We start from the raw sequence: 15,413 nt of genomic DNA, 5'->3' as shown, positions 1-15,413 counted from the left end.
GGGAATACACACCTCCCTACTCCCCACCCCCCATTACTTTACCTATTTATTTTTTTTCTTCTTCTCCTTTAACACTGTATTTCCACTGAGAGCTTTAGACATTTGGTATTTTCAGAAACAAGGAACTGAAATTTGGCATAAAGGTTGCGGTATTTCTAGTGAGGTTCTTATGAAAAATACTGCTCAATCTGAATAGCTTTCAAAGGCTTGCACTTTATACAGATGCTTTCCACTGATCTATTTAAACTTGACAACAGCTGAGTCCTCAGGTATCTAACCATATTCCTTCCTTACTAGAACTCATGGCTCCTATGTGTTCAATCAGGAAACATATGTGATATATATTCCCCATCTCTGAAATGAAGGGATTCAGCAAAACTTTCTGTGCAGGAACTTTGCTGTCCATTACTGTTCTAGAGTCACCCTTTGACTGAGCTTTAAATTTTTTTACTCTTTCATCAGGAGAAAGAAACAGTGTGATAAATTCACTAGACAAAGATAAAAAAAAATTATAAAAAAAAAAAATCAAGATTTCAATGAGAGAGGAAGATGACTCTTCCTCTTGTAAGCAAAAAGAACTGGAGTGGGTGAAAAGTAGTGATGAAAACCTGAGGCATGAGCTGGTCAGATAAACAGATTTGGAGAAAGCAAAAATAAAAAAAAAAAAAAAAAAAAAAAAGCTGTCAAAGAAGACACGTCACTGAGATAAGACAGGCCAGAAGGGCCAAAAAATGCAAAGACAGGGAAAAAGAGTAGACAAACGTCTAAACCTTTGAATGCAATCCCTTTCAAGGGACTTGAACAGAGTTCCAGACTTCAATAATTCCCCAATAACAAGAAGTATGCCAGTTCCTCTCTAGTGACTGGTCTTAGTAGATGTGATACCAAGTCTTTCTACAGTCTAACAATCTTGAGTTCTATTCTAGTCTAACAGCATAATTAAAACATGGGCCTGCATTCTAGGCTTAAAGTTTCCAACTCTGCAAATTGCTCACAAAGAATAAAAACATGTAACTTTCAAAAATTGGACCTCAGACTGATGCAGTATTCTGTTCAAAACCATGTGCTAGGTAACATCCTTGCTACTCATTGCCATTATTAACAACTTGAACTAAACTGGGATAAACCCCAATTTTTATGAGATTGTATTAGAACAAAAGCTTTTTAAACAAGCGAAACAAAAGTACATATGCAGAACACAGCTACATGATACCTCGTCCATGGTTTCCTGTATCTGAACAGGAATAGGTTTTGGAGATCGAAGACCTTTAGGAACAAACGCTGGAGCTTTGTTTACTTCTTCTGGTGCAAAGCATTCATCTTCATCATCAGGCTCAAAGTCATCTGCCTCCTCCTCCTCCTCCTCTTCTTGAGAAGCCCGGAGGGTCACCAAGGTTATCTTTGAACTTTTGTGCTCCTTCCCAGATTTCTTTCTATGCACAGTTTTCAAACTTTTGCCTCTAGTAACACGCAGTTTAACGTCTTGCCTTTGATTCCCCTTCTCACTGCAATCAGCCTCACATTCAGAGGAAGGAGAGGCAGCAGTTCTTAGCTCAGAGATATGTTTTGGCAGCACTACCTGTTTTGATGGCCTCCTGGACTGCCTTCTAAAGCAAAGGACAAAAGCATGTTTAAAAAACAACAACGTCCAACACATTCCAAACAAAGGGATACTACAAATAAAAACAAACTCAATGAATAAAAAGGGACCACCGTGACCAGCAATACAATCTATTTACTTCCTAATGTAAAATGACAAAAATGCATTCACGTACTATTTAATCAGAAATCCTAATTTCTTCATGTATGCAAAAAATACTGATTATCAATCTGTATTAAGCAGTTTCAGAGCTTTGGAAAGCTGCACAATTAAATTTACAAGATACAGAATTCTTTGATTAGAAAAGCATGAATTCATTTTCATTTTGTGGGATGTGTAAGTCAAATGCTTTTTATCTCATGTGAATGTTTCCAGTTCTCTTTTGCTAAAGCTGTATTAGGAGCCCCAAACTGTCACACTTCAGCTGATCACACTAATGCCTAGAAACAAGAACTGTTAGGTAACTAATTATCTGCTCCAGTTTCTCAGACAGCAATCTCTTCCCTCATCAGTTGCTGTTTCCCTCCTCCAAATGATGAGCACCACCACTTTGAGTACCAAAAGTAATTCCAAACATCCCCCAAAACAACATCCTCCTTTGTAAACTGTTGTGGAGAGGAAACAAATAGCAGCAGAGGACATTTCCACAGACTTTGTTTAGACTAATCCCACAATCCTTGTGCCCCCAGCACTAGTACTACAATGTCTTCCCCTTTAAAATCAGTAATTTCTGTTGAAACCACAGGTGAACCTGGGATGGGCTGGCAGGAGTGCTGGCTGAGCCCATTTTGCAAGAGTGCAGGTAGGGTAAGAGACAGAGAGAAATCTGCATGCATTTGGTAGACCTCAGATGAAAGACAGTGACTGACATCCTGCATGCACTCATGTAACACTATGCAAAATAATGGCTAATAATTACATTTTGAAAACAAAAGCCAAAACCACTAAATTGAGCTTACAAGCAAAAATTAGTTGTTTTACCTTGTGAGATTGTCTGTTTTTTTTTCTCTTGAGGCAGAAAGCTGAGAATCTTCTTGTTCTACTTGACTCTCATTCTCTGATGATATCTTTGGAGACTGGAGTCTACTATCCAGCCTCATTCTCTTACAAGATTCTTCTCCAGCAGAGTGTGTAAAATCATGTTTTCTTGTAGTCTCTGAGAAGGATGCAGCTTCCACTATGTTACTAGATTTTAGCTGAATGGAGGAGACAATTATTGCCATATTAAGTGCCAAATTTTTAAACTGTTTTTGAGGCCAAAAAGATTAAAACAAATAAATTTAAGGTTCTTGAAAACATGTCCAGCTGTCATCTCTGACAGCTTAGGACATTTTTCCCCATCTTCTAGAATTTTGGGTTCTATAGCAGAAGCATCATTAGATGGTACTATCTATAATGCCAGTGCTGTGGTTTGCTAACAGATCAAGGACATGCTCAGCTTATTAAGAGCAGCAACTCTTCAGAAGCTAGAAAGAATAATAATTTTCTAAAACTACCTATTAAAGAAAAATCTGAAGGAAAGAAAAAAGTATTTTCTGCCCTAGGAACAAATTAGGAAGAAGAAACTACAACAGTTTACAGAATGGCATTTAAATACTAATCAAAACACACATACAGAAACATATCCCACTATATAAAAATCATCAGCAGGCACAGCCCTGCCAATTATGGCTACTGGGCTAAAATATGTTAACTGAAAGATTTTAGTCATCCATCTAGAAAATAAGGAACACCAGATAAACTTGATTCAAGTATTGCAACGTTAGACAAAGAAGCAACTAATTTGGCTAGGTTAGACCTGTTGAGCAAATTTAAGCAGAAGATCTGAACTTTGTTCACATACACTTCAACTTGTAAATATATGGATTTTAGGTAGTATCTGATGTTAGAGAGCTGCCTTAATTTCCATTGTTCAATTAATAACAGATATTAAATTAACTGGTAACAGTGTGGGCATGTATTTATGATAATGCAGACTTCTGACTATATGAACTGTAAAACTGAGGACAACAGCATACATTAAATGTTTTCACAGTTTTTCAAATTCTATGTCCATTTATTCAGCATCATTCCCAATAGTGAATTAAAAACAAAAAAAAATAGGACAAAAAAGGATCGTATTAAACTTTCGCAGTCATACACTGGATTTCTGCACCGCCTATGGTTCTTAGAACTTAAACACAAGAACTGAGGGATAAATTGGCTCAAAACACAAGATCAACACTTACCACTGACACACTTGGTTCTTCTAACACCAAACACTCTTCTGCATTTCTGTTATCAGAGTTGTCCTCTTCTCTGTTTTCACTTTCTTCAGGATAACCCCTTTTTCTAGTAACACTCGTTAGGTTTGGCCTTGAGCGCCAAAGGGATTCATTCACTTGACGCAACGGTTTTGCATCGCTCTGTTTACTTTCTTCTCCAGAACTTGGTTTATTGTTGGACCTACAAAAATATTTTTCAAATTCTACTTCTCAGGAACTACAAAACATACACTCTACAAGCTTGGCTTGCTATCAAATATTAGTACTTCCACCTAAAAATGAACTCAGGTTCATTTTTACAACTTTCATTTGTTTAGTTGGTGAAGAAAAAAAAAAGGAAGAAAAAAAACAATGTGAAAAGCAGGTAACTTGATTTTCTACAGTCCTGGGCCTTTCTGATTATTTTTGGAAAATCCTTTTTGAAGCAAAACAACATTAAGAATTTGTACTACCACTTTTAAACAGGATTAAATTCTTACATCTGCTCAAGCACATTCAGAGCAGCAAGACAGAAATCTTGGGCTTTTAAACTCTCATCTCAGGAAAGGACAAGCAGGAGGATCCAGGTAACTACAGATCAGTCCCTGGGAAAGTGATGGAACAACTAATCCTGGAAATCACTTTGACACAAAACCCGAGAAGGTCACTTAAGAATAGTCAGCATGGATTTACAATAGGAAAAACATGCTTAACCAGCCTGATAACCTTTAACGATTAAATGACTGGCTCAATAGATGAAGGAAGAAAACTACTACTACCAATAATTATAATGGGAAATAACAAGGGGAGAGAATATATAACTGAAAGGGGAAAAGGAAAACAATAACCAGCAGTGGCGGTGAGCAGTACAATTGCTTACTACCCACTGACTGATACCCAGCCCCATCCAAGCAGCCATCAGTTTATATACTGATGTGCTGTGGTATGGAATACCCCTTTGGCTACTTTGGGTCAAGTGTCCTGTCCCTGCTTCCTCCTGGCTTTTTGAGTCTCTCCTCACTGGCAGAGCATAAGATACTAAAAAGTCCTTGATCGGAGTAAGCATTACTTAGCAACAACTAGAAACATCAGTGTTATCAGCCTTGTCGTCAGGCTAAAGTCAAAAACACAGCACTGCACCAGCTACTAAGAAGGAGGAAAGTAACTCCTGAAGCTGAACCCAGGACAGGGACATGAAAAAGTATGGGCTGGATGCATCCCATTCTGGGCTGCAGCAGACAAGGGGGTGCACTGAAACTGACTGAATGGCTCGTCTTAGAGGTTTGTGATCAGTGGCCCACAAGCTAGTTAGAGACCAGTAACTAAGAGTGTACCCTATGGGTCAATGCTGTGTCCAATCCCTATCCTGTTTAGTATCTTCATTAATGATATAATTGATGGGGCAGAGCATACCCCCAGCAAATTTGCAGATTATACAGAACTGGGAGTAGTTGCTGATACACCAGAAGGTTGTGCTGCCATCCAGAAGGACACAGAGAGGCTGGAGAAATGGGCTGACAGGAATCTCCTGTAGTTCAACAAGGAGAAATGCAAAGTCGGCACCTGGGGAAGAACAACCCCAGGCACCAGGACATGCTGGGGGCCCCCCAGATGAAAAGCAGCAGGGTAGAGAAGAAACCCAGGAGCCCAGGTGCACACCAAATTGAATGTGAGCCAATAATGTGCCCTGGTTACAAAGGAGACTAATGGTATCCTGGGCTGCATTAGGAGAAGCATTGCCAGCAGACTGAGGGAGATGATCCTTACCCCACATGCAGTGCTGATGAGGCCACATCTGCACTACTTTGACCAGTTCTAGGCTCCCTGGTATGAGGCATGGAAATACTAGAGATGACCTGTCGAAGGGCCATAAAGATGCTGAAGGGCCTGAAGCATCTCTCCTGTGATGAAAAACTGAAAGAGTAGGGACAGTTCAGCCTGGAGATGGAGAAGGCTCAGGGGGATCTCTTCAATAGCTACGTAAAAACCTAAATGGAGGGTGCAGAGAGGATGGAGCTGGGCTCTTTCAGTGGTGCTCAGTGACAGGACCAGAGGCAACGGGCACAAACTGAAACACAAGAGGATCCTTCTGAACATCAGAAAATACCTTTCCACTGTAATTGAGCACTGGCACAGTTACCCATAGAGATTGTGGAGTCTCCGTCTTTGGCAATAATCAAAAGGCATTTGGGCAGGGTATTGGGCAACCAGCTGTAGATGGCCCTGTGTGAGCAGGTAATGTCTAGAGAACACTTCCAACCTCAACCATTCTGTTTAATTCTGCCATCACAGGAGCCATGAGGACTGTACAGCAAGGCCCTTTTCTTGTTAGCACAAAGACTCTTAGGTATGATTTCAGTGCAAGTTATGGAAGAGATTTTACACAGAGGCTCAGAGACAGATAGAAACGGGAAGCTAATTTCAGAAAATAGCAAAAGTAAATTGAGTTGAGGATGCTCTGTATCTGCTAAGATTGAACAAAATGTAGCTTATAACATAATCCAGAACTGTTACATCTAAATGGCACTATTTGCCTTGTATTGCACGTACATAAAAAGTATCCCCTTGACCAAAGAACCAGGACCCTGCACATTTTTGCATGAATTTCTCCTGCTGGAAAGATAAAGTGAAGACTTAGAATACATCTTAAACAGCAAGCCTATTTCATGTTATTCTACCTACCACTTGGCAATAGAAGTGATTGCAAAATGCACTGCTCAGTCTTTCTTTCAACAGTGCACATTTCTAGTTCATTGTACCCTAAGAACTGTACCCTGTCTGAGAAATCCAGGCAGCTAAACTGTGATTATTTGCTTCTGCGCTCTCCTGCAAAGTACCTTCTAAAAAGGAAAACAACCTTGAAAAGAAGTCTGTTAAAAACTCTTGTATTACCTAAGGATGCCACCTAGTGACCTTCATGGTGTTATCTAGTGCAGCTGAGAATCTAACACTTCAAAAAGCAAATGCTGAATGAAAACAACTGGACAAATAAAAAAAAAGCTCTTTAAAAACTTTTGTGTTATTTTGCCAACAAGAAACTTTACCTTTCTGAGGTATCCTGAATGCTTCCTATTGTATCTTCAGATAGCTGTTCTTGTTCTGCCTTATTGTGGCAGTTAGGTGGCATTTTAGAGGAACAGAGTGTTTCTGACTTCCTACTTTTAAGATTTATGTCTAGATTGCTATCCTTGGGCAAACTCCCCACAGACAGCAGTACTTCCATGTCATCCTTTGAGTTGAGGGGGAACAAACAAATAAACAAAAAAAACCCCAGAATTAGCACAATATATATCACCCGTAAAATAAAGCATTGCAAGTTATGATCAAGACCTCAACCTGAGCCAAAATTTCACTTGAAAACTTCCATGAGCAACAACCAAGGAGCTCAGAAGAAACCCAGCAACAGAAATATGACATGCAGGTAACCTCATGTATCATGAACATGACTGAAATTTCAAATTTTAAGTGAGATCTTTCAGATCTGGTAACAGAAATACACATATTACCAATGTGTTACTAACAGAATTTTAGAAGACTTCATATTAGAGTGCAAATATTAAACAAGCATGTATTCTTACTAGTCCAAAATGAATTTATGCACTTAAACAGCTTACTCGGATGTCCTACAAACAGCTGATGCAGAACCAATCATCAGAAAGCATAGTCAGAAATATCTGAAAGGATTCTCACTTTTGAGGAAGGAGGTTCCTCAGATTCTTCTGCCACAGGCAGATTTTCTCCTTTATTTGCTTCTTCCTCAACTGGAGCAGCAAGGGTTTGTGTCACTGGAGATTCTTTTTCCCTATAAGATCTTTTTAGGTTCGGTCTAATTCTTGGAAATGTTTTCCTTATGAGTTGTCCTGATCCCAGAGCACCCAGCTTGCCTTCTTGAGAAGTGGATTTTTCAGCACTAGTGAATTTAAAGCAAATAAACAAACCAAACCAAAATTATGTCACTTGACTTTGGCTGGGAGAGGACAAAACCAATTCTGAACTGATTAAGTTTGAATCAACAGTTATACAAAAGGGTTAGAAACTGATACACTGTTTTGTTTAAAATTGAGACAATTACCTTTTCAAATGCATACTTATTATTTTGGGCATTTATCATTAACATGCAAGGATGAATAAAAGAATTTCTTTGTCAAGGCATTTTTAATAATGCAAGAAAAGTTGCGTTGCTAACCATACCAACATTAAAGTATCTGCAGCCTAATAAATGCTTAAGAGCTTACTTTAACAAGCAGTAAAATAGAAGAGCACACTGAAATCAACAAAAGACACATCTCTCACATTTTGCACAATTTCTACGTGTTTCATGTATAATTGCTGTATATGCAAATACAAACTAAACGAAAGAAAAGCATGGTCCAAAAGAACTACGAGCTCATGCAGATCAACTATGTACCAGATAAAGAACGACAGATAGTTCAGCTCAGCTAGAAGTGTGCTCTGAAAGCATGGGAAGAAGCTGTCTATAGGTGCTGAAAATTAAATGCTGGGGAAAGACAGATAACAAGGAACAAAGAACTGACATATGCAAAGGTATCTCATGCACCAGATAGAGGTTTCTCAAATGCAGTTTTGCACTCTAGCCTCACCTGTTTTGTTCACACAATGTGTTTCCAGAAATACAGGGCACCTGAGGTACCTCTTCCTGTTTCTGTTCCTCTTCGCTCAATACATCTGCTTGACACAATACAGCTTCATTTTTACCCTTTAACTTGCAATTAGGAAAAAAAAAAAAAGCATGAAGAAAAAGACAATCAAGCAAGTTATTAAACCAAACTTGTATAAAAACATACAAACTACAGACCTCTGTGCTGTTTTACCAATCTGAATCAAAAAAAGAATCACATTTTATTTATTGAGGGTAATCTGCCTAAGCACATATTTCAATTTACAGACAAGCATGAACAGAAGTCTTAGTCGTGGGCTACCTAGAATTAGGCTCTTAAATGTTATATGCACCCAAGCATTACGGGTTCTATTTAGCACAGCTCTATTTAGCGTTCAATCAACTCTGTGGAAACAAAACACTTTGGCAAATGGAAAAACCTTTTAAAACTGGACACTGCAGAGAACAGCACAGACACATACAAGCCACTATAACCTCATACTCATAAGGCTTTATTACCTTTATTTCTGTATTTGCCACACTAATTCCACAAATAAGCCAGTCAAACACATCCCTCAGCACTTCAGGTCCATGACAGCTTTATTAGTATCAAAGAGCATCAGACCTGCTGTGGTTCTACAGATTTCCATAGCACAGAGCAAATGTACATGCATGGTCCACAGGCCTAGAATAGCCAAAGCTGAACTGCAAACAACTACCTCAGCTAGGGGTTAGCTGACACTGGGGCACTAAGAGGTAAATTACAGATGCAATGCACTTGCACTCATCTCTGAGAACATCGCACATAAGTACTCCAAGCTAGGTCTACACAGGTGCAAGAACAAAACAGCTATAACCACTCAAAAAAGAAAAAAAAGGAGTCACTCTTAGAAAGCTTAGTTATGTTTGAGATCTAAAGTAAGTTTATGTAGTCATGCCTACACCACTGGCATGATTCATGAGCAACCCACAAAAGGGTTACAGAGATTTTATCATACCAGCATGGCTTTCAAGGATTTTAGAACCTTTTACAGTGCCTAGTAAAGTGTCTGTGGGGACACAGTATAGATGAATGACTCAGTTTACCTGTGTAAAGTAGACGAGTGTCAGGGCTGTTGTGGTGAAGCCAAAGCTTACCAAATCAGTAAGACTTAAAAAAAAAAAGGCAAAAAAAAAAAAGCAAGCCAACAAAAAAAAAACAACCACCACCAGGAAAAAGACTATCCTGTACCTTTGCTTGATATTCTATACTAGATTCCTCAATAGAGATTTGACTCATCCAAACAGGAAAGATAAAGAAGCTAATATTTCTGTATTGCAGTTATCATGAAAAATCACAACAGTCAGGTGAAGTTGCAGACAACTGGAAAAAGGGGAATACAACCCCCATTGTCAAGAAGGGGAAAACGGATGACTCAAGGAACCAGTCAGTCTCACCTCTGTGTCTGGCAAAATCTTGGAGCAGATTCTCCTGGAAGGCGTGCTAAGGCACATGAAAAACAACAAGGTGGCTCGTAACAGCCAGCATGGCTTCACTAAGGGGAAATCCTGCCTGACCGATTTGGTGGCCTTCTATGATGGGGCTACAGAACTGATGGACAGGGGTAGAACAGCTGATGTCATCTACCTGGACTTGTGCAAAGCGTGGGATTGAGTGTGCCCTCAGCAAATTTGCCGATGACACCAAGCTGTGTGGTTCAGTTGATACGCTGGAGGGAAGGAATGCCATCCAGAGGGACCTTGACATGCTTCTGAGGTGGGCTGATGCCAACCTCATGAAGTTTAACCATGCCAAGTGCAAGGTCCTACACCTGGGTCAGAGCAATTCCAGGCACAGCTACAGGTTGGGCAGAGAAAAGATTCAGAGTAGCCTTGTGGAGAAGGACTTGGGGGTGTTGGTTGATGAGAAACTTCACATGAGCCAGCTACAATGTGCACTCGCAGCCCAGAAAGCCAACTGTATCCTGGGCTGCATCAAAAGGAGCATGACCAGCAGGTCAAAGGAGGTGATCCTGCCCCTCTACTCTGCTCTTGTGAGACCTCACTTAGAGTATTGTGTGCAGTTCTGGTGTCCTCAACATAAAAAGGACATGGAACTGTTGGAACAAGTCCAGAGAAGGGCCACGAGGATGATCAGGGGACTGGAGCACCTCCCATATGAAGACAGGCTGAGAAAGTTGGGGCTGTTCAGCCTGGAGAAGAGAAGGCTGCGTGGAGCCCTCATAGCCTTCCAGTATCTGATGGGGGCCTGTAAGGATGCTGGGAAGGGACTCTTTGTTAGGGACTATAGTGACAGAACAGGGGGTAACGGGTTCAAACTCAAACAGAGGAAGTTTAGATTGGATATAAGGCGGAAGTTCTTTACTGTAAAGTTGGTGAGGCACTGGAATGGGTTGCCCAAAGAAGTTGTGAGTGCTCCATCCTTGGTGGTGTTCAAGGCCAGGTTGGATAGAGCCCTGCGTGACATGGTTTAGTGTGAGGTGTCTGTGCCCCTGGCAGGGGGGCAGGACCTTGATGATCTTAAGAGGTCCTTTCCAACCCTAACTATTCTGATTCTAGGAATATAAAACACATTTTTATTCTAGTGTTTACGTTAAATGTGGCATACTCCTTTTCTCTCTAATGCAATCCAATCAAAATCAGATCTTATTCCGGAAGACAGTAATAGCATAAGTTGTAGACTTCACTGATTTCATCATATTGGATGGTTTTCAAGGATTAATACAGTGCCTTTCACAGTGCCTAGCACTGTGTCTGTTGAAGTACCTGCAATACCTCAACACACCAGGGTTTGGGGATTTTTTTTCATCTATTATAGTGTCTCAGCTTCAGGGAATGCAAGTTAGATATTCTAATTTAACTTCATAAAAATAGAACATGCAACTCGGAACCATCATTTTGAACACAAAGCACTTAAGACTTACAGTGAGAGTATTGGCAGACTCATCTTGCAATACTGACTGCTCTGCTTCAGGATTTTTCTCCATCTTCTTTTCTGATATTTGTAATTCCTTCCTTACAACAGCTCTTACCAAGTTTGGTTTGTACCTCTGGAATCTGCGCCGTACTAACTGGGCAGGTTGAAGAGGTGTTTGTTTACGTTCTCCAGTGCTATTTTTGCTATCAGTGCAAAGTCAAACAGAAAAAAAAAATCTGCAACTTAATTCAAAAGCACATTATTAGTAATCACAGGTTCATTGTACGTAAATATAAAATACAACTGAATTTTTAAAAGAAACCATGTAAAAATAAAGTTCTGCTGAGTTTAAGGTGCAAACACAAAACTTGGTTTCACTGTATATTTCTGTCCTGGGTTCAGCTAGTAGCAGCTATTTTTCCCTTTCTTAGTAGCTGCTGCAGTGCTGTGGTTTAGACTTTAGTCGAAATAACATGCGGATAACACACCAACGGTCTTAGCTGTTGCTCTGTAGTGTTTACTCTGATCAAGGACTTTTCATCATATGCTCTGCCAGTGAGGAGGGGCACAGGAAGCCAGGAGGAAGCAGGGATAGGACACCTAACCCAAACTAGCCAAAGGGGTATTCCATACCACAGCACTTCATGCCCAGTATATGAGCTGGGGGGAGCTACCCAGAAGGGCAGATCACTACTCAGGTTGGGGTGGGTATCTGTCAGCATGTGGGAAGCAATTGTATTGTGCAGCACTTGGGTTTATTATTTTCCTCTCCCCTTTTAGTTTTATATTCTCCCCCCTTGTTATTTCCCTTATCATTATTATTATTGGTGGCAGCAGTAGTGGTTTGTGTTATACCTTAGTTACTGGACTGTTCTTATCTGAACCCATGGGAGTTACAGTCTTTCAATTCTCCTCCCCGTCCCTCCAGGAGCCAGGGAAGAAGAAAGTCGGGTGGAGTGAGCAAGCAGGTGCACGGTGCTAAATTACCTCCTGGGCTTAAACCATGACAATTTCAAAGCACTGGTCTCCTACCAACTTCCACAACAGAATTAATTAACTTACTGGAGGCATTAACTTATTGTCTGCCTACTACTATAAAGCCAAAGCGATTTTCACATGGTTTCTCTCATACCAAACTAGTGTTTCTCTGCTTACAGAGAATTTAGTGTTTCAGATGATGAAACAGCTGTAAAATGAATGCTCACTAATTTAATGTTTAGCATAGAAGTAACTGGAATTTTAGTATCACTAGTGTCAAATCTATGAGAACTAAGATTTCATTCACTATTTTTATTAAATTTTGTTTGCCAGTTGGCAAATTTCCTTTTAAAATATTTCAATTGTGTAAGTTAAGAAACAAAAGTAGCTAAGCCCTTACTCTGCATTAGTGGCTGAGGTGTCATCTTGGCTAATTTTGGGTAGACATGACGTGAGTTCACCATCCTCCGATCCTGAAATTTTCTCTGGGGACTTACAGCTTGGGCTCTCAGAAACCTCACGAGAGCCAACAGACTTCTCCTTTCCTAAGAGTTCTAATGGTTGCAGGACTTGATGTTTCCCTGCATTCTGAAAAGAGTAAACACAAGCACCAGTATCATAACTAAACCAAAAGGAGACATTGCGATATCCACAAAGTCCAGTACTATATACTCCTGAAGTGTTCCCTGGAAAAAACCCTCTAACTTTTCACTAATAATTTCCTAGTCTTTCCAGGACAAACACAAATTTGTTTATTTAAAACAAAATAGACTGAAAACTAGATTTCTTCTCTGACATGTTCTATTAACTTTTCTTTCTTCCCTGTCAACTCTACAAGGCCACCTCAAGTCAGAAAGACATTTGGACACATAACAAGAGATACAGAATGGATGTAATCTTTTTCTCCTCTCACACAACCAAGTAGAAAGTATAGTTTTCATGTGGAAAAATTTAGCTTTTGAAAAAATTGATTCAAAAAATATTAACTTTATATTGCTTAAATCATCTGTATTTAATTTCACAAACCCAAAAGTTCAAACATAACTAAAAAAGGGGAAAAAAGAAAAAAAGTGCCTTACATCTGTATCAGGAAGGATGCTACATTCACTGTCACACTGCACCAAACTTCCTTCCATGTAGGTATCTTCCTGTGATACACCTGTATTATTTACATCCAGCACTTTCTTTCTACTAGTTGCCATATTTAAATTTGGCTTTGGTCTCTGGAATTGACTCTTTAGTAACTGAACTGATGACACAACAGTTTTCTCCTCTTCCTTCTGAGGACTAGACTCCCTACAAAAACAAACAGAACAGCTGAAGGGATAGGACAACGGTGGTTCTCCAAGTCATGAATGACGTATGTATTTCTCTTCAATACAGAAGTATAAAAAATTTTATCTTTCTTAAAGGAACAGTAAAGTTAATTATATTGTGAAAAAAAAATCCAATAAAAGTACTCTGAACACCATCAAAAACCTGTGTCTCTTACAAACAGGTGAGCAAAGATAAGTTAAAAAAAAGATGCCATTTCAGAAAAACCCACATGCATGATTTGACAGTATAAACATTTTAAAAATTACTTTATCTAATCATGTTTAAAACTTAGCAGTAGATTTACAGCACAGTTGTGGGTTTTACTTTGGCCTTTTTTTAAAGGACAATTTAATAAAAAAATAAACCCTTTACATAAACACATAGTGATGCACTGCTAGGACCAACATGGAGAAGTTAACTACAGGAACTGAACATCACACTCACAGTGTAAAGATCAAATTAATCTCCAAGGGCATACATATTTAGTGCTTTTGAGCTCTTGGGGGTTTGTTTGTTTAAGTTTAGTATTGTCTTGATTAAACATCTCATTATAGATATAGAACTTGTTTTAATGCTGAAGTTGAGAATACCTAGGGATATCAGTGGCTTATGAACCACTTCTCTCCATTTAAAAAATTACCTTACCTTGTACTGGAATCTGGAACCTGTTTCAAGGTATCTGCCAATCCCTTTTCACTTTCACAGCTTTCTGTTTCAGAGGACTTTTCCTGTATTGAGTTCATCTCAGAATCTGTAGAAACATCCCCATCTAACATCGCACTGCCTGGCTGAGTGTATTTATGACCTGTCACATCCTAAAAGGAGAAAGTTTCACCGTAAGATTGAAAGGATTGCTCAACCTCTCTTTTAGAAGAGCAAGTGGAAATGAAAAAGTTTATTTTAGTATCTCTTACAAAAACACTCTTGTGTCTCTTGCTTCCTGGGCATCCAATTAGACATTTTAAAAGTAAAAATTTGTTATTTTCCCATTAACTTTCTATCTGAAGTGGTCTCTTTCCCAAGAGTGCTCTTTTCTCTGAACTTCTCTTTTCAGATCTGGTATCACAGATACAACCAACTGAAATATAATCCATCTGTCCATGTAAAATACAACCCAAGTGCAATCATGAACAAATTTTATGACAATTCAGTTTATTCTGAAAGGATAAACAAAGCATGATAGGTCTATGCTTACAAATTGTGTGGTATGTACCCAGATCTTTGATACTAAAGGCTTCTACCTAGGACCTATCAAAACAGTGTGCCTAAGCAACCACTCAAGAAACTTACATTTTCAAGGCATGGATCATTGTTTTCATCCTTATGGTGTATCACACCTTTTTCTAGTTCTCCACTTTTAGTTTTCTCCTCTTCAGGAGCTTTTTCAGCTGTCAGGTCTTTTTGTCTTGCAACACTTCTTCCTAGATTTGGTTTTGGTCTTTGCAATCTGCCTCTCTTTAGAGATGCTGGTTTCAGCACACTCTGTTTGCCATCTTGTTGTAAACCAGCTGTTTCATTAGATCTGGAAAAATATGTTAGATCCATAATTACATACCACATATTGAAGTGAAAGAAGTCTTGGAGAAGTGGGTGGTTTTTTTCTCGTTTTTTTTTGTTTGTTTGTTTGTTTTTTTTGTTTTGGTTTTCTTTTTTTAAATCTAAAACAGAGCTATGCATTATCAACTTCATGAAACAATAAATTTAGAAGTGTATCTGCTAGAGACTGAAAAAGTACCTGAC

At 39.1% G+C, this 15,413-nt stretch overlaps 1 protein-coding gene across 1 annotated transcript in view; it reads right to left on the bottom strand.

The window, feature by feature from the left end:
• Positions 1–15,413, bottom strand: part of BDP1 (B double prime 1, subunit of RNA polymerase III transcription initiation factor IIIB) — a 49,892-nt gene that overhangs the window by 14,806 nt on the left and 19,673 nt on the right. The window contains exons 16-26 of the mRNA XM_057402710.1: positions 14,964–15,195; positions 14,319–14,488; positions 13,436–13,652; positions 12,757–12,944; positions 11,386–11,581; positions 8,445–8,560; positions 7,534–7,753; positions 6,888–7,072; positions 3,829–4,045; positions 2,582–2,796; positions 1,214–1,607 (exon numbers count right to left, since the gene is read on the bottom strand). Of these exons, the coding sequence (XP_057258693.1) occupies positions 1,214–1,607; positions 2,582–2,796; positions 3,829–4,045; positions 6,888–7,072; positions 7,534–7,753; positions 8,445–8,560; positions 11,386–11,581; positions 12,757–12,944; positions 13,436–13,652; positions 14,319–14,488; positions 14,964–15,195 (2,350 nt within the window). The remainder of the gene's footprint in view (positions 1–1,213; positions 1,608–2,581; positions 2,797–3,828; positions 4,046–6,887; positions 7,073–7,533; positions 7,754–8,444; positions 8,561–11,385; positions 11,582–12,756; positions 12,945–13,435; positions 13,653–14,318; positions 14,489–14,963; positions 15,196–15,413) is intronic.

The sequence above is a fragment of the Pezoporus wallicus genome, unplaced genomic scaffold, assembly GCF_028554395.1.
Source record: "Pezoporus wallicus isolate ANWC-B61680 ecotype Strahan unplaced genomic scaffold, APGP_CSIRO_Pwel_v1 contig_8566, whole genome shotgun sequence".
Lineage (NCBI taxonomy): Eukaryota > Metazoa > Chordata > Aves > Psittaciformes > Psittacidae > Pezoporus > Pezoporus wallicus.
The sequence above is the reverse complement of the archived record's forward strand: the minus strand, read 5'-3'. Positions and strand labels throughout refer to the sequence as shown.